The following is a 14099-nucleotide window of genomic DNA, read 5'->3' as shown; positions in this document are numbered from 1 at the left end:
CCCCCAAGCATGTCAGCCCCTCTTCACCTAATCGTCATTCCCCCCCACCCCCCGCAAGCCTGCAGGCTTAAGCGGCAGCCACAACCCCGCTTCTCCAAGGGAGGGGCCCGAGTGACGGTTCTCCAGGCCAATAGCGAGGCGGCGTGGGGAGGGCGGGACCAGGAGGCGGGAAGTGGGCGTGGCCTCTCGAGCTGGGCAGGAAGTTCGCGGGAGGAAGCGCCCAGAGCGGCTCGAGGACTTGGGGCGTTCGCATCTCGCGGCTCTCTGCTCTGTGTCGGCTGCACTCCCGCTGCACCCCCTCCCCTCTTCTTTCCGGGTCGAAAGAATCCACACACCAGGTACGGCTCCGAGAGGGGCGAGTGCGTGGGGGCTTTCCGGCTCGGGGGTTCTCCTTCCCTTCAGAAAAGGCGCGGGGTTGGCGAGGGGGCCCCGCGGGCACGTGCGGGGCGGGCCGACCTCGTCCTGCCGGGGCGCGGGGCCGGCCCCGCGAGCCCCCTCCGCGGGCCGGAGCCGGCTGCAGGGCGCGGGCGGCGGCAGGCGCGCCTGTGGGGCGTTGGACTCCTTGGACGGGAGGATGCAGATCAACATGTGATTCCGGACCTCTGGGGCCGAGAAGCTGGGCTCTCAAGGTCAGGGGCGGCGGGTGCGAGGCACGGATCGGAGTCGTGGTGAGGAACGGAAGGCCTCGGGGAGACCGATCGTGGTCATTAAAACCGGGCCCTTCCAACATGGAGGAAGGGGCTGAGGGAAAAGATGCCCAGCAGGCTGCCGTCCCCTCCCCCCACGTGGCGGCCGGCGACAGGGTTGGTCCAGCCCGTCGCTGATCCGGGATAAGCGGTGACCAGTTTAACTGGTGCTTAGACCTGAGGAAAGTGCCACCGAGCCGGGGGATAATTGGGAAGCCCTCGGGAGACCTCGCCCGAGTTAGGCAAGAGCCGCTGCGGGCTTCCTGGCCTGCCGCCCGCAGCCCCGGTCCGATGTATTTGAGGAAGCTTCCGGTTCGCTCTGCCCTTCCCTCTAGGTAGTGTGGTCCCCTGACAAAATGCTTTCCAGGCATGGAATTTTCCAAAACTCAGAGTTAAGTAAAATTTCAGAGCCGAGGAAGATGTTTAAATATGTGTACCTTTTGGAATATAGTAAAGCACTATGAAACGCTCTTGACTAATAAAATTTCATTGTTAAAGAGACAATAAAACCTCAAGTGGACTCAGGATTTGGGGGGGGGGAAGATGGGGCTCCGGAGCTTTTGATCTCACGGGTGAAGTACCGCTAAAGTCACAACTCTCTCGCTGGCTAATTGGAGATAAGAGTTAGATTTGTCTGCCCAGATGGGCTTTGAGCCGGGACTTTAATATTGGAAGTTAAGAGAATGCCCCGTTTGCTACTTAAGAATGTGTTAGGAAAGATGGTCAGAGCAGAGACCAGTTAGGTAATTCCCCTTGGTGCTAGTTTCCTTCCTAGCCACTTGATTTCTCTCAAGTTCTTCACCCATTTTCCTTTGTGGAGAACCCCAAGGAAGAAAAGGAAGAGGACTTTTCTTTGAAGACCTGTTATTTGTTTCTTCTATATATCCTTTTCCCTCCCCCACCCCAGGTCTTTCTCAGTCTCTTTGTTTAAAGAAAAAGTCTTCCCTCTATTTAAAAGTTATATTTCTTCCCTAAAATGTTAAAAACAGTTAAAATGACTTTTGAAAGGAATCCTAATGAGAAATAATCACATCTCCTATCTTGCTCAAATACTATGGTTTACTTAAGACATTCTTGGTATGTACTCTAGGCTGGCTTCAAACTCTTGATTCTTCTGCCTTTGCTTCCTGAAGCCTGAATTTAGTGGAGTGCGCCACCATGCTGTGCCTCACCACGCTGTGCCTCGTGCTGTGAATTTTGAGAGACTCAGAAAATGGCGGTAGCAATGACCAGTCCTGACCTCCAATCTCAGAATTTCTGATTATCAAATATTTGCCCATCCAACATGCTACTGCTATCTCAGGCTTCATTTGGTGAATTAAATCCCAAACTTCAATCACAATTGCTCTAAAAGCCAGATTTCTCCTTTTTTTTGCCCCACTCAGCGCTCTTCATTACTGGTGAGAGTGACCCATATCAGAGCCCTTCTGCATGTTAGCAACCCACCACTTTCCAGTTGTGTTCATTTTCTCCTAGGTGTATACATTTTCAGCTTTTTGTTGTTGTTTTATTTCTTTATATAGCAGATCTGAAAAGCATGGGCCAAAGGCCCTCCAGAGCTGGTCCCAGTTTGTTTCCTATCCTCATCCAAAAGCTAACCTGGCCCCTTGTATACATGACATGCATACTACAGAACTGTGTTCCTAGCCTACATGTATTCTTTTTTGGGGGGAGGGTCCGGTCATGGGGCCTGAACTCTGGGCCTGGGTGCTGTCCCTCACCTCTTCAGCTCAAGGGTAGCACTCTACCACTTGAGCCACAGCACCACTTCTGGCTTTCTTTTCTGCTTATGTGGTGCTGAAGAATCGAACCCAGGGCCTCATGCATGCAAGGCAAGCGCTCTACCACTGAGCCACCTTCCCAGCCCCTACTTGTATTCTTCTGAGCAGTGCTGGGATCTAACCCCAGGCTCTGAGCAGGCCAGGCAAGCATGGTAGCCCGCTGCATGAATATGCAAATGCCGAGTTATAGTTTAAATAAGGAAGAAACTGTTTTTCCCACAGGAATTCGCCATGTCTATTTTGAAGATCCATGCCAGAGAGATCTTTGACTCTCGTGGGAATCCCACCGTGGAGGTTGATCTCTACACCTCCAAAGGTAAGTGCCACACACTTTCCCATGCTTGCTTCTGTTGTTTGACCTGAGTCTATCTACACATGCTCGTGGGCTGTGACTCCTAGAGGGAGAGGACAGTCCTCGTCTTGCTTCTGCTTCATAATTAAAACAGAATGTGGTTTGGCTTTCCTGTCAGTGAAGCAGGGAAGTAAGGTGACTCCTTGAGACCTTGTCCTTAAAAGGGCTCAACGCTAGTTCTTGGCTACATAGCTTTCTCTGACCAAATAAGCAGCAATAGGATATCCTTTGCTCTTGACAAGGAAAGGTGAAGGGGGACGGACAGGCAGGTGTGATTAGAATACCCTTCATCCTTGTCTCTGGTCTCTTGAATGGAGGATTTGGGAGGTTACTTTTACTTTGCACTCAGGGACAATCCAAAGCCTCTTAACCAGGTCATTCTCTGTGCCCATCCTCCAGAGAAGAGTTCTTCCATGTAAAAGCGGTACCTGGTGGGGTTCTCGGAGCTTTTACTTTAGCTAGGTGCCCGTGAGTAGCTTGTGCCTGAACCCCTAGCTGCTCAAGTGGCTGAGGGAGAAAAAGCTTTAAGAAGAGGCCCTAAGCTTCTGCCCTCCTCATTTACCTCCCACAGTTTTCTCTTTTAGAAGTGAACATAGTAGGTACTGTTCGAAAGGACTCCCAAGCAGAAGGGCTAGTCCTGGATCTGCTGGTCAGAGCTGAGTCACTGTCTGAGTCACAGGCTGGCACTGGAGCATAGCCCTTCCCTTCCTGTCTGCCCCTAGCCCGCCCCCCCAACCAAAAGGCAGAATCTTCAAGGCTTGTCTTCCTTACCACAAGGCTGCCCATGTTTCTGCTTTCCTTTGGCGAGGCACTGGGTGGGTGGGGCGCCTACTTCTCCTGGGCATGTGCATTGCAGTGAGTTCTGAGTCTACTCAGGCTGTGTGCCAGGATGTGCTGTTCTGTGCTAGGTGGCATAGGTTTGGCCCTACAGCTGGTTCCTGTGTTTGCAGGACTGGGATTAGTGTTCGTTTTCATTCATTCCTTTTGGGGGGGGTTCTGGTTGTGGGGCATGAACTCTGGGCCTGGGCGCTGTCCCTCAGCTCTTCAGCTCAAGGCTAGCGCTCTACCACTTGAGCCACAGCGCCACTTCCAGCTTTTTTTCTTTTTGCTTATATGGTGCTGAGGAATCAAACCCAGGGCCTCAGGCATGCAAGGCAAGCGCTCTACCACTGAGCCACCTTCCCAGCCCTTCATTCCTTTTTGACGTCTGTTCTGTTTTGTACTTTGCAATTGGGTAGAGATTCCCAAAACAGCACTCATCACTATCCGGATGGAAGCTTAAGATGGAAGTTTCTCATAGAGCCAACTAGTTTCCAGTTCCTACTTTTTTACCTCAGGTAGGAATCAGAGCACCTTCAGTCTCCTACCTGGTTTTTGCCAGGCAGTGCCAGCCAGTGATAGAACGCCTGGGAGAGGTGATCTGTAAATCTTTCTTGCTGGTCCTAGGGCTTGAACTCTGAGCATTTCTGCTTAAGGCTAGCACTCTTAACTTTTTGAACCACAGAGCCACTTCCACTTTTCTTATGGTTAATTAGACATGAGAATCTTAGACTTTTCCTCCCTGGGCTGGCTTTGAACTGTGATCCTCAGATCTCAGCCTCCTGAGCAGCTAAGATTGCAGGCATGAGCTGCAGTACCTGGCTTGTAAATCAGTTTTCTTGGTCAGTCCTGGGGCTTGAAGTCAGGCCTGAGCACTGTGAGCTTTTTGCTCAAGGCTAGCACTCTGCTGCTTGATCCACAGTGCCTTTGCTGGCTTTTTCTGTTTACGAGGTACTGAGGAATCAAACTCAGGGCTTCATACATGCTGGCCAAGCACTCTAGCACTAAGTCACATTCTCAACCCCGAGTCATTTTTCTTTAAACCTGAGAAATCACTTGTGCTGGAGTCTGCACTGCAAAATCACCAAAATGAGAGGGTGGAGGAAAGATGTGACTCGGCTAGTGCTGCCACCCACGTGCCATCTGGGGGTGGGGGTTGGGCTGCACTCTGCTCACCACGTTTCCCCTCTTCTACAGGTCTCTTCCGTGCTGCTGTGCCCAGTGGTGCCTCTACTGGTATCTACGAGGCCCTGGAGCTCCGAGACAATGATAAGACTCGCTACTTGGGGAAGGGTAAGGTTTGGAGGAAAGTAGGACCACCCTCTCCTGCCCTTCCCCAGATCCCAGCACCCTAATAGTGGGACTTTATTTCAGGTTTCACTCCCAGTATCAGTGAGCACTATACTCAAGGCAGGTGTTTTGCCACGTGAGCCTCAGCTCCAGTTCTGGCTTTTTGATAATTTATTCATTCACATACTTTCCTACCTGGACTGGCTTTGAACCTTGGTCCTCAGATCTCAGCCTCCTGAGTAGCTGGGATTACAGGCATGAGCCACTAGTGCCAGGCTGCAGTTTATTTCTAATCTAAAAGATTCCGCCTTGTTAGGCCAGGGTGCCTAAGCATGAGAGAAGGAGCTATAAAAATTGCGCAGTCAAAACCGGGCGCCGTGGCTCACGCCTGTGATCCTAGCTACTTGATGATGAGATCTGAGGATCATAGTGCAAAGCCAGCCCCGGCAAGGAAAGTCCAATAAACTACTAGAAAACCGGACAGGGCACTATGGCTGAAGCAGTAGAGCGCTCGCCTTGAGCTGAGGAGCTGAGGGACAGCGCCTAAGCCCCAGCGTTCCAAGTCCCACGACCAACCAAAAACTGTCAATTACACAGGCAGGTGTCCCGTGCTGTGGGGTAACAAGATGTATAAGGAAGGCCCAGCGAAGGCTGGGCTCCGGGAGGCCTCAGTGACTAGAAAGTCACTTTGCTTTCCTATTGACTGGTTCTCAGGAGCACTGTTTTGTTGAAGTAGCCCCTCCCTCCCTGGCAGCTGTGTGTGGATTCATTTGTTAGCCTTTGTGCACTCTTCCCCTTGCCAGAAAAGAAACCTGTGTGGCCCGGTTCTGACTGGATGTAGGGCTGGCCCCGCCTTTCCCCAGGGGCAGCAACCCTCCCCCAGTGCATTGCTTCTCTCCTGGGAGGGCAAAAGTCTCCTTCTATAGCGATGAACACATGCACAGTGCATGCGCATCCCGATCCTGACACGGGAGGGGCAGCCAGGGCCAGGGTTGAGCAAGAGCTGAGAGCCTGTGCACCTACTGTCATGAGTGCTGGCCCCACATGTTGGAGCTGTGGGTTCTGTGCCTCAAGCCAGCCTTTGTCCCTGCAATACCTCCCGTTCACCCTCTGTCCTCCATGTCCTTGAACCCTGTCCCCTTCTCAGTCTCTTTTTCTTTCCTTCTCTGTCCACGTCTACTGGACAGGTGTCTCCAGGCCCGTTAAATATGTTAATGAGTTCCTGGCACCAGCCTTGTGTACACAGGTAAACGCTGCATCCTGCGGGGTGAGGCTGATGTGCTCAGTGCATGGTCTTGACACTAATCTCCCTCATGCGGTCCTGAGCTGGTTGCTCCTTGTGTGGCTCTAACCCCTAGGGAAGAGCACTCAGACTGGGCCAGCAAGTCCCATTGCAGAGGGAAAGCAGTGGATGGAGGAGCTAAAAAAAAAACCGTCTGGAGGGGTTTGGAGGGACTCAGACTCTGGACCCATCTTTTTAGTGTTCTATCAATGCTGCTCAAGCCTGCACATTCCAGTTACTGTCAGTAATTTGATTTGATTGTTCCTTCTAGGTGTTTCACAGGCTGTTGAGCACATCAATAAAACTATTGCACCTGCCCTGGTTAGCAAGGTAGGACGCGCCCTCCTGATAACTAATGTGTATCCATGCTCCCAGGGCCTTTCCCACCCACAGAAGAGCTTATTCTGAGAGCCAGACATGCAGATTGGATTCCCTGCTGTGCATGAGAGCTGCATATGCATGAGCCCCATCTAACCTGGCTCCTGCCTCTGTCCATTTCTATAGCACCTGGAATGGTTTTTCTGATACTGTTGTGTTTTGGGAAATTATGGCCCACGGTTTAAGGACAGCTCTATGGGGTGTGGAGGTACGGGCCATGATGACTCATTTTTCATGAACTTCAGAAAGCTTTATGTTTTACTGACATTGTTTCTAACAGTGGAAATGTCGTTAATGTGAAACCTTGTTGAGTGGCTGTAGCTCAACAGAAGAACGTGGGTTTCACATGTTCAAACCCCAAGTTCCATCCCTGCACTCCCCCTTTTAATTTTTTTATACCAGTTCTGGGGTTTGAACTCAGCTTGCTGATGTTTCTGAGCCATTTTGCCCCAGGCAGAAGCTCTACCATTTGAAATACAGCTCCTGGCTTCATACCGTGATCTTCAGATCTCAGCCTCTTGAGTAGCTAGGATTACAGACGCGAGCCACCGGCGGCGGCGCCTACATCAAACATCTTACTAAAACTTAATACATCAAACAGAAAAGTAGAGCTGCTATAGATAAATTCGGCCAAAACCTCTTTTATCCTTCCACAATCTCCACAGAGTCCCCGGTGGGGGGGTGGTAAGCCCTGTCCCGAGCGCTCTCAGCTCCCATCCCTCCAGCCTCGTGTTCACGCATCTAATCCCTCTTGCTTTGCATTTGCCGTGGGAAATGAGGGGCTCCTTTGTCAAGTCCCCCACTTGTTTATTTGGGCCTGGCCTTTATGGCATCCTCTAATTGCTCCCTGCCCAACTGGTCCCCAGAGGTAATTAATTCCTCGTCAACACAATGCCGGCCCGCCCCACTGTTGGTCTCCTGGCACACCACACACCTAGTTCTTTGTCCCCTCGTGTCCTCACTGGCATGGCTACGGCAGAAAGCTGAGCTCCTGTGCTAGGCAGCTGTTTCGTTTTCTCAATGACGCCTTGTCAGAAGTGACAGGTGCCAGGTTGTTAACATGGCATGAGGTTGTAGATCATTTTCCTTTGGCATTTTATGACAGAACTGGGAGGCTTTTAAAATAATGCCAGTGTTGACTAAAAAGAAAATATTTTGAACCCCCCCCCCAAGAATTCTAGACACCAGCGTTACTAGCTTCTCTGCCAATATCCATGTTCAAGCCGCAGGCATTATACTAAGCTATTCTGGACTGCCTGCAAGGGGGGCCTGACCTGCGCAGGGAGGGTGGCTTGTCCTGGGTCAGAGTCATGAGAGGTGGCCTAAGAGCCAGCCCTTGCGGGCCGGCTCCTGAGTAAACGGTGAGCGCTGTTAGACCCGTGGAGCGACCAGTCAGCCTGTGCCAGACAAGCGTGGCCTGTGTGGCGGGGACCTTGGAAATGAGTCACAGGCAGTTTCGTTTTTTCTTATTTCCCACTTGGCCGGGGGTGCATGCTGGAGCTCAAACCCAGGGCCTTGTGCGTGCTCAGCACGGCCTCTGCCACGCAGCTCACGCCCAGTCTCCTTTTGGCCCATAAAACAAATAGAGCACAGAGTCAGTTTTGACTTTGCACAGTTCCAAAGTTCTCCTGCTACAATGACAGGAGGGCTGGGCTCGCCCCGTGGCCTAGTGCTCACCCTGCCCCTCCCTCTCCCCCTCCCCTCTAGAAACTGAATGTGGTGGAGCAGGAGAAGATCGACAAACTGATGCTCGAGATGGACGGCACTGAGAACAAATGTGAGTGCTGGCGGGGGACATTTAGGGAACTTTCCATTTGAGGCTCCAGAGCCCAGTGTGACAGTCTGGCTTTTCCTGCTTCTGTACCCCAGCAGGAGAGGTCTCGGGGCAGGGGGATTGAATGGCAGTGGCCTTACAATAGCTGGGGCAGGGCAGCACGGAGCCCCACACACTGTGCTCCATGACTCGTGAGGTGAACAACAGGAGGAGGACCTCACGGCAGCCATTCATTCAAACTCACCTCGTTCCATTCTAGCCAAGTTTGGTGCCAACGCCATCCTGGGCGTGTCCCTTGCTGTCTGCAAGGCTGGTGCGGTGGAGAAGGGGGTGCCGCTGTACCGCCACATCGCTGACTTGGCGGGCAACACCGAGGTCATCCTGCCAGTCCCGGTGAGTGGCTCCTTGGGACTCGATGAGCAAGACGGTGCTGAGGGGGTCCACTCCCTCTGGAGCCAGAACCCCTCCACGCCTGCACCTCCTCGCTGTGATCTGCAGCTCTGGAGGCCTGCCGCCTGCTGAGTGCTCCTTGACTGGTGACTCGACCTTGTCTTATCTCCCTTGATTTGATTTGTGATGGGCAGCCACAGTATTTCTTGCTCAGAATTGCAGTTCTAAAAGACAGCCCCCCCCCCACGGCCCCATAGACACTCCCTAGCCCCCCCCCCAAAATCAAGCGTGCTGTTGCATGTTTCTCCTCTGCTTCCCCAGGCTTTCAACGTGATCAACGGGGGGTCTCATGCCGGTAACAAGCTGGCCATGCAGGAGTTCATGATCCTTCCCGTGGGGGCCTCGAGCTTCAGGGAGGCCATGCGCATCGGGGCGGAGGTGTACCACAACCTGAAGAATGTCATCAAGGAGAAATACGGGAAGGACGCGACCAATGTGGGCGACGAGGGCGGCTTCGCCCCTAACATCCTGGAGAACAAGGAAGGTAAAGACAAGAGGGCCGCGCGGCTTCCCCGTCTGCAGACAAACATGGCACACGCCAGTCAGAAGGGCCAACAGCTGAAGGCCAGCCGGGCCTACAACAGAGGGAGTCTCTCTCTACCTAAACAGCAATCTCTTCATTTCTAAGTGGCCTGGTGTGGAGGTGGTTTATTCCCTGGCATTCTTGCCTTGGCAGAGTAGATTTGAGGTGTGCACAGAATACACCTGGTATTCAAGACTGTGTTAAGTATTTTGATGCATTCGACTGCGGTTCAGTGTTGAGATAAGGTACCACCGTTACTCTGCCATGCTGGCCCTCAGCTCTGGCCTCAAGCAGTCCTGTCTTAAAGGCATATACCAACACACTTAGCCATTAATTACAGTAGTTGTTCAAACAGGTTTTTTGGCTTTGACTCAAGGCTTTTGAGAAACGTGTGGATGGTATGGAAAGGTTTCCACATAAACGGCTCTCTGCTGACGACCGGAGGTGGCCGTGCGTGAGCGTGAGCGTGAGCGTGTTGCCTGCAAGGACAGCTAGTGAGGAAAGCGTCTGTCATTTATTTTTTTGTCCCAGGCCTGGGCTTCAACTCAGGTCCTGGGTGCTGTCCCTGTTTTTTTTTGCTCAAGGGTAGTACTTGACCACTTGGGCCACAGTTCTACTTGCAGCTTTTTTGGGTAGTTTATTGGAAGTGGGAGTCCCATAGGTTTTGTTGCCCAGTGGGCTTCAAATTGTAATCTTCAGATTTTTGCCTCCTGAGTGGTTAGATTCTGCCGGCAGTCATCATTGCCCAGCCCATCTGGGTATTTGAATGAACCTGATGAGATTTTTTTGACTTGTATGAAATGGAATTTCCCCTGGTTTAACCTAATAGCTTATAGCGCTGAATAGGCCCAGGAGCCAAGTGTCTGGAGTCAGCTGTCTGGGTGGGGCTGGGCCCGGCCCGAGCTCCACACAGCCAGGATGCCAGTCTTCGTGGATCTAAGCTGATTCCACCAGACAAATGATTGCTTCTTCTCACTGCGGCTGTGTCTGGGCAGTGAACTGAACGTCCCACCATAGAAAGAGCTGTGTGCTTAGAATCAACCCTGACATTTAAAAAAAGAATTAAAAAGCTCCTAGCGTTCTCACAGCCCATGACTGGGCCAGAGAATTGGCTTTTTCTGTTATAGCCTCACCTGCCAGCTGTTTGTAGGAAATCCTACTTACACTCACCGTCACCCACACTCGCTGCCCTGTCTCTTTCCAGCCCTGGAGCTGCTCAAGACTGCGATTGGAAAGGCTGGCTACACCGATAAGGTTGTCATTGGCATGGACGTGGCTGCTTCTGAGTTCTTCCGCTCTGGGAAGTATGACCTGGACTTCAAGTCTCCGGATGATCCCAGCAGATACATCATGCCCGACGAGCTGGCTGACCTGTACAAGTCCTTCATCAAGGACTACCCGGGTGAGAGCTCCTGCCACCACCGGCCTCCCAGGGCTTTGTCACGGGCTGCCCTTGTGGAGAAGGCACTGTCACGCTACCTCTCAGTGGCTGCGTGTGCTGGCACACATGCCACGCCACACTTCCCCTGCGCCCCGCCCCCCACCAGTAACTCAACTCCCCATGGGAGGATCCCACCCAGGCTCGGCTTTGGTATAAAGCAGAGCCCTGTTTCAAAGTAAACTACTGGACTGGGAATGTGGCTGAATGTTGGAGTTCTTGCTTTGCACGCATGAAGCCCTGGGTTCTATTCCTCAATACTATATACACAGAAAAGGCAAGACGTGGCACTCTTTGTGGTTCAAGTGGTAGAGTGCCAGCCTTGAACAAAAGAAACTCAGAGACAGAGCTCAGGCCCAGAGTTCAAGCCCCAGGACTGGCAAATAAAATAAGATAACCCATGCTGATGGGCTAGAAGTACGGCCGACTGTACCAGAGCTCCTGCCCGCAAGCTCAGCTTAGGGTCTAAGACGTGGTCTCATTACTTGTTGGTCTTGTTTTTTTGAGACAGGATCTCTGTGTTTTTGAGTGTACAGTTCTGCACTTATTCTCAGTGGCATTAACCTCAAACCAGAGGAAAAAACTGAGCTGTATTCAGTGGCACATGCCTTAATCACAGCACTTGGGAAGTTGAGGCAAGAGAACTTAGTTCAACACAAGACCCTGTGTCAAGAAAAAATACCCTTTGTGCCAGGTGTATAAGCAAGGTTTCCCAGAGTTGGTGGGAGAGCCCGCCTTCCCTCCCTCCCTCCCTCCTTCCCTCCTGTCCTGGCTGAAACCTCCACCAAGCCTCACCTCGCATGTCTCTCCCCAGTGGTGTCCATTGAAGACCCCTTTGACCAGGACGACTGGCAGGCGTGGAAGAACTTCACGGCTTCGGCTGGCATCCAGGTGGTCGGGGACGATCTGACTGTGACCAACCCGAAGCGGATCGCCAAGGCCGTGGAGGAACAGGCGTGCAACTGCCTGCTGCTCAAAGTGAACCAGATCGGCTCTGTGACAGAGTCCCTGCAGGCGTGAGTGCCCCGAACCTTAGCAGATGGGACGTGGCGGGGGAGAAGACCACAAAGGAGGCTCTGCCGCCACTGCCGCCAGCCTGTCCTCTGTCAGGGGCAGGTGCTGGTGCTGAGCCCTCTGGTTAGTGTCCATGGCTCTGCTCTGGACCACAATCATGCTTCTGGGTTATTTCTGACCTCAGGTGCAAGCTGGCCCAGTCCAACGGTTGGGGTGTGATGGTGTCGCATCGCTCTGGAGAAACGGAGGACACCTTCATCGCCGACTTGGTGGTGGGGCTCTGCACGGGCCAGGTGAGAGCCGTGGGGGCACGGGTGCCCTCGCTGGAAGACCCACAGTGGAGGATGGGACGGGTGCCGTTCTTCCTCAGCCTTCTGGTGGCTCAGCCTGTGAGGCAGGAGGATCACAGGTTCAAGCCCTACCTGGCCAATGTAGTGACACCAACCACTACCCTCGGGAAAGAGTGGGAGCTGATGCCTTGTTCCCTGCACAGCTGGGCTCCCTGTTGGGGTCTTCCTATGAGACAGCCCCAGGGCCTCTCCCACAACCAGCACTGTGTCCCCCACAAGTAACATGGCCTTGGTCTCCCTGCAGATCAAGACTGGTGCACCCTGCAGATCCGAGCGCCTCGCCAAGTACAACCAGATCCTGAGGTAAAGAGGCTTTCTGAGCCCCTGGGGTGGGCAGGGCTGCGAGCCCGTTTCGTGTGATGCTGCCATCTTGTGGTGGGAGGCGGCACATAGCCCTGTGCGATGCAGCCATGGGTTCAGAGCTGGTGGGATGGCATCAGTAGGGAGCCCCTCATGGTGGCCCGTCTCTTTGGCTCTTGTCACTGGGAAGCCCTGAGCTCTGGTGTCACTTGGTCCAGTGGCAGCATCCCTGACCCCATCACGTGGGTGGGAGGGGCTGCACTAACATCTAACTTCACCCTTTTCCTCTCCCTTCACCTAAGAATCGAGGAGGAGCTGGGCAGCAAGGCCATGTTTGCCGGCAGGAACTTCAGAAACCCTCTGGCCGAGTAAGCCACGGGCAGGCCAGCCTGAGCTTCCAGCACCTTCTGTCACCATCAGCTGTGTAACCCCTGCCCACAACGTCGGAGCGCAGCGGGAGGCCCCCTGAGCTGGGGCCTTCGTGTAGTTTGTTCCCTTCTCTACTGCTTCCTTAGAACTTGTGCACAAAACAGGCCCGACCACGGGCACCCTGTTCAGATCCTAGCTCTGTAATCATGTCATTGGCCCCAATCATCGTCACCATGCTTGCCACCTGCTGTCTGGAGCCACGAGCACCTCCAGTGCAATTGCCAAGGTGGCCACAGGCTAGATCCCCAGTGGTTATACGTGCGAAATAAAAGGCTCAGTGACCCGCGCGCACCGAGTGTGGGGAGCCGGCTGCTGTCCGTCCTTGTGTCTTCCGTCACAGCGGGGCCTGCGGCCAGACTTTGAGGGATGTCCCAGAGATAGATGTGAAGGGTCTGATGGCCCCTGTCCCCATAGTTGTCCAAGCCAGGACTCCTGAAAACCATCCTGGAGAAGTTGTGTGTTTAAGGGGCAGGATATAGTCCTGCATGCCTGTAATAAGCCCAGCGTTCAGGAGGCCAAGGCAGGGGGTCAGCTGAGGTAACAGTGCCCATCTCAAAAAAACGCAATGCCCTCGGGTGGGAGATAGAGGCTGAGAAGGTCTCAGAATTCATCTGAAAAGTGCAAAAACAGGTGAAGTATTAGCTTACGTGAATATTTTCACTCTAAAATTCTTGAGTATCTTGAGTTCATTTTAGCCTTTTCTCTAGAGAGCTAGTTAGGGGGCTTCTTGTGACAAACATGCCCACTGCTCATTTCCCCCAATCCTAAAAGCACAGACAAGCAGAATCACAGGGAGAACCACCAGAAAACTGGAAGAGGTACTGTAGCTCAAGTGGTAGAGCGCTAGCCTTGAGCTGAGGGACATGACTGACAAAATTTGGTTTCTGTGAAACCTTGGTCTTGCTTCCAACACTAGCTGACTAGGCTGTCTACTGGGACAATCTGAGTCCTACATCGAGGCTTTGTGATCAAAGCTAATGTTCTACCATTTGAGTCATCCCTGTATATCTGACTTATTGGTGGTTAGTTGGAGTCTCAGGCTTTTCCTACCTCAGTTGGCTTCCAACTACAATCTTCAGATCTTAGCTTCCTGAGTAACTAGGATTACAAGTGTGGGCTACCAGTGCCAAACTGTGATTATAGATTGTTTGCACAGTGCCCCTCCCTAGTAGTGTGCAGCTTTCACTTTTATCCTGACCACCCCTCAGGTTACTAATTAGTTGATTGCAACTA

The 14099-nt window shown here is 52.7% G+C and overlaps 1 protein-coding gene across 1 annotated transcript; it reads left to right on the top strand.

Moving 5' to 3' along the window:
* The first annotated feature begins 212 nt into the window (after window positions 1-212).
* Window positions 213-13151, top strand: Eno1 (enolase 1, (alpha)). Its single transcript, XM_013034286.1, has 12 exons — window positions 213-338; window positions 2690-2783; window positions 4836-4931; window positions 6482-6540; window positions 8296-8365; window positions 8622-8755; window positions 9074-9296; window positions 10540-10737; window positions 11588-11789; window positions 11972-12080; window positions 12382-12440; window positions 12740-13151. The coding sequence occupies exons 2-12, from the start codon at window positions 2699-2701 to the stop codon at window positions 12807-12809; spliced, it is 1305 nt and encodes a 434-aa protein (XP_012889740.1). The 5' UTR covers window positions 213-338; window positions 2690-2698; the 3' UTR covers window positions 12810-13151.
* The last annotated feature ends 948 nt before the right edge of the window (window positions 13152-14099 follow it).

The sequence above is a fragment of the Dipodomys ordii genome, unplaced genomic scaffold (genome assembly GCF_000151885.1).
Source record: "Dipodomys ordii isolate 6190 unplaced genomic scaffold, Dord_2.0 Scaffold6, whole genome shotgun sequence".
Lineage (NCBI taxonomy): Eukaryota > Metazoa > Chordata > Mammalia > Rodentia > Heteromyidae > Dipodomys > Dipodomys ordii.
This window is presented reverse-complemented; position numbering and strand designations above follow the sequence as displayed.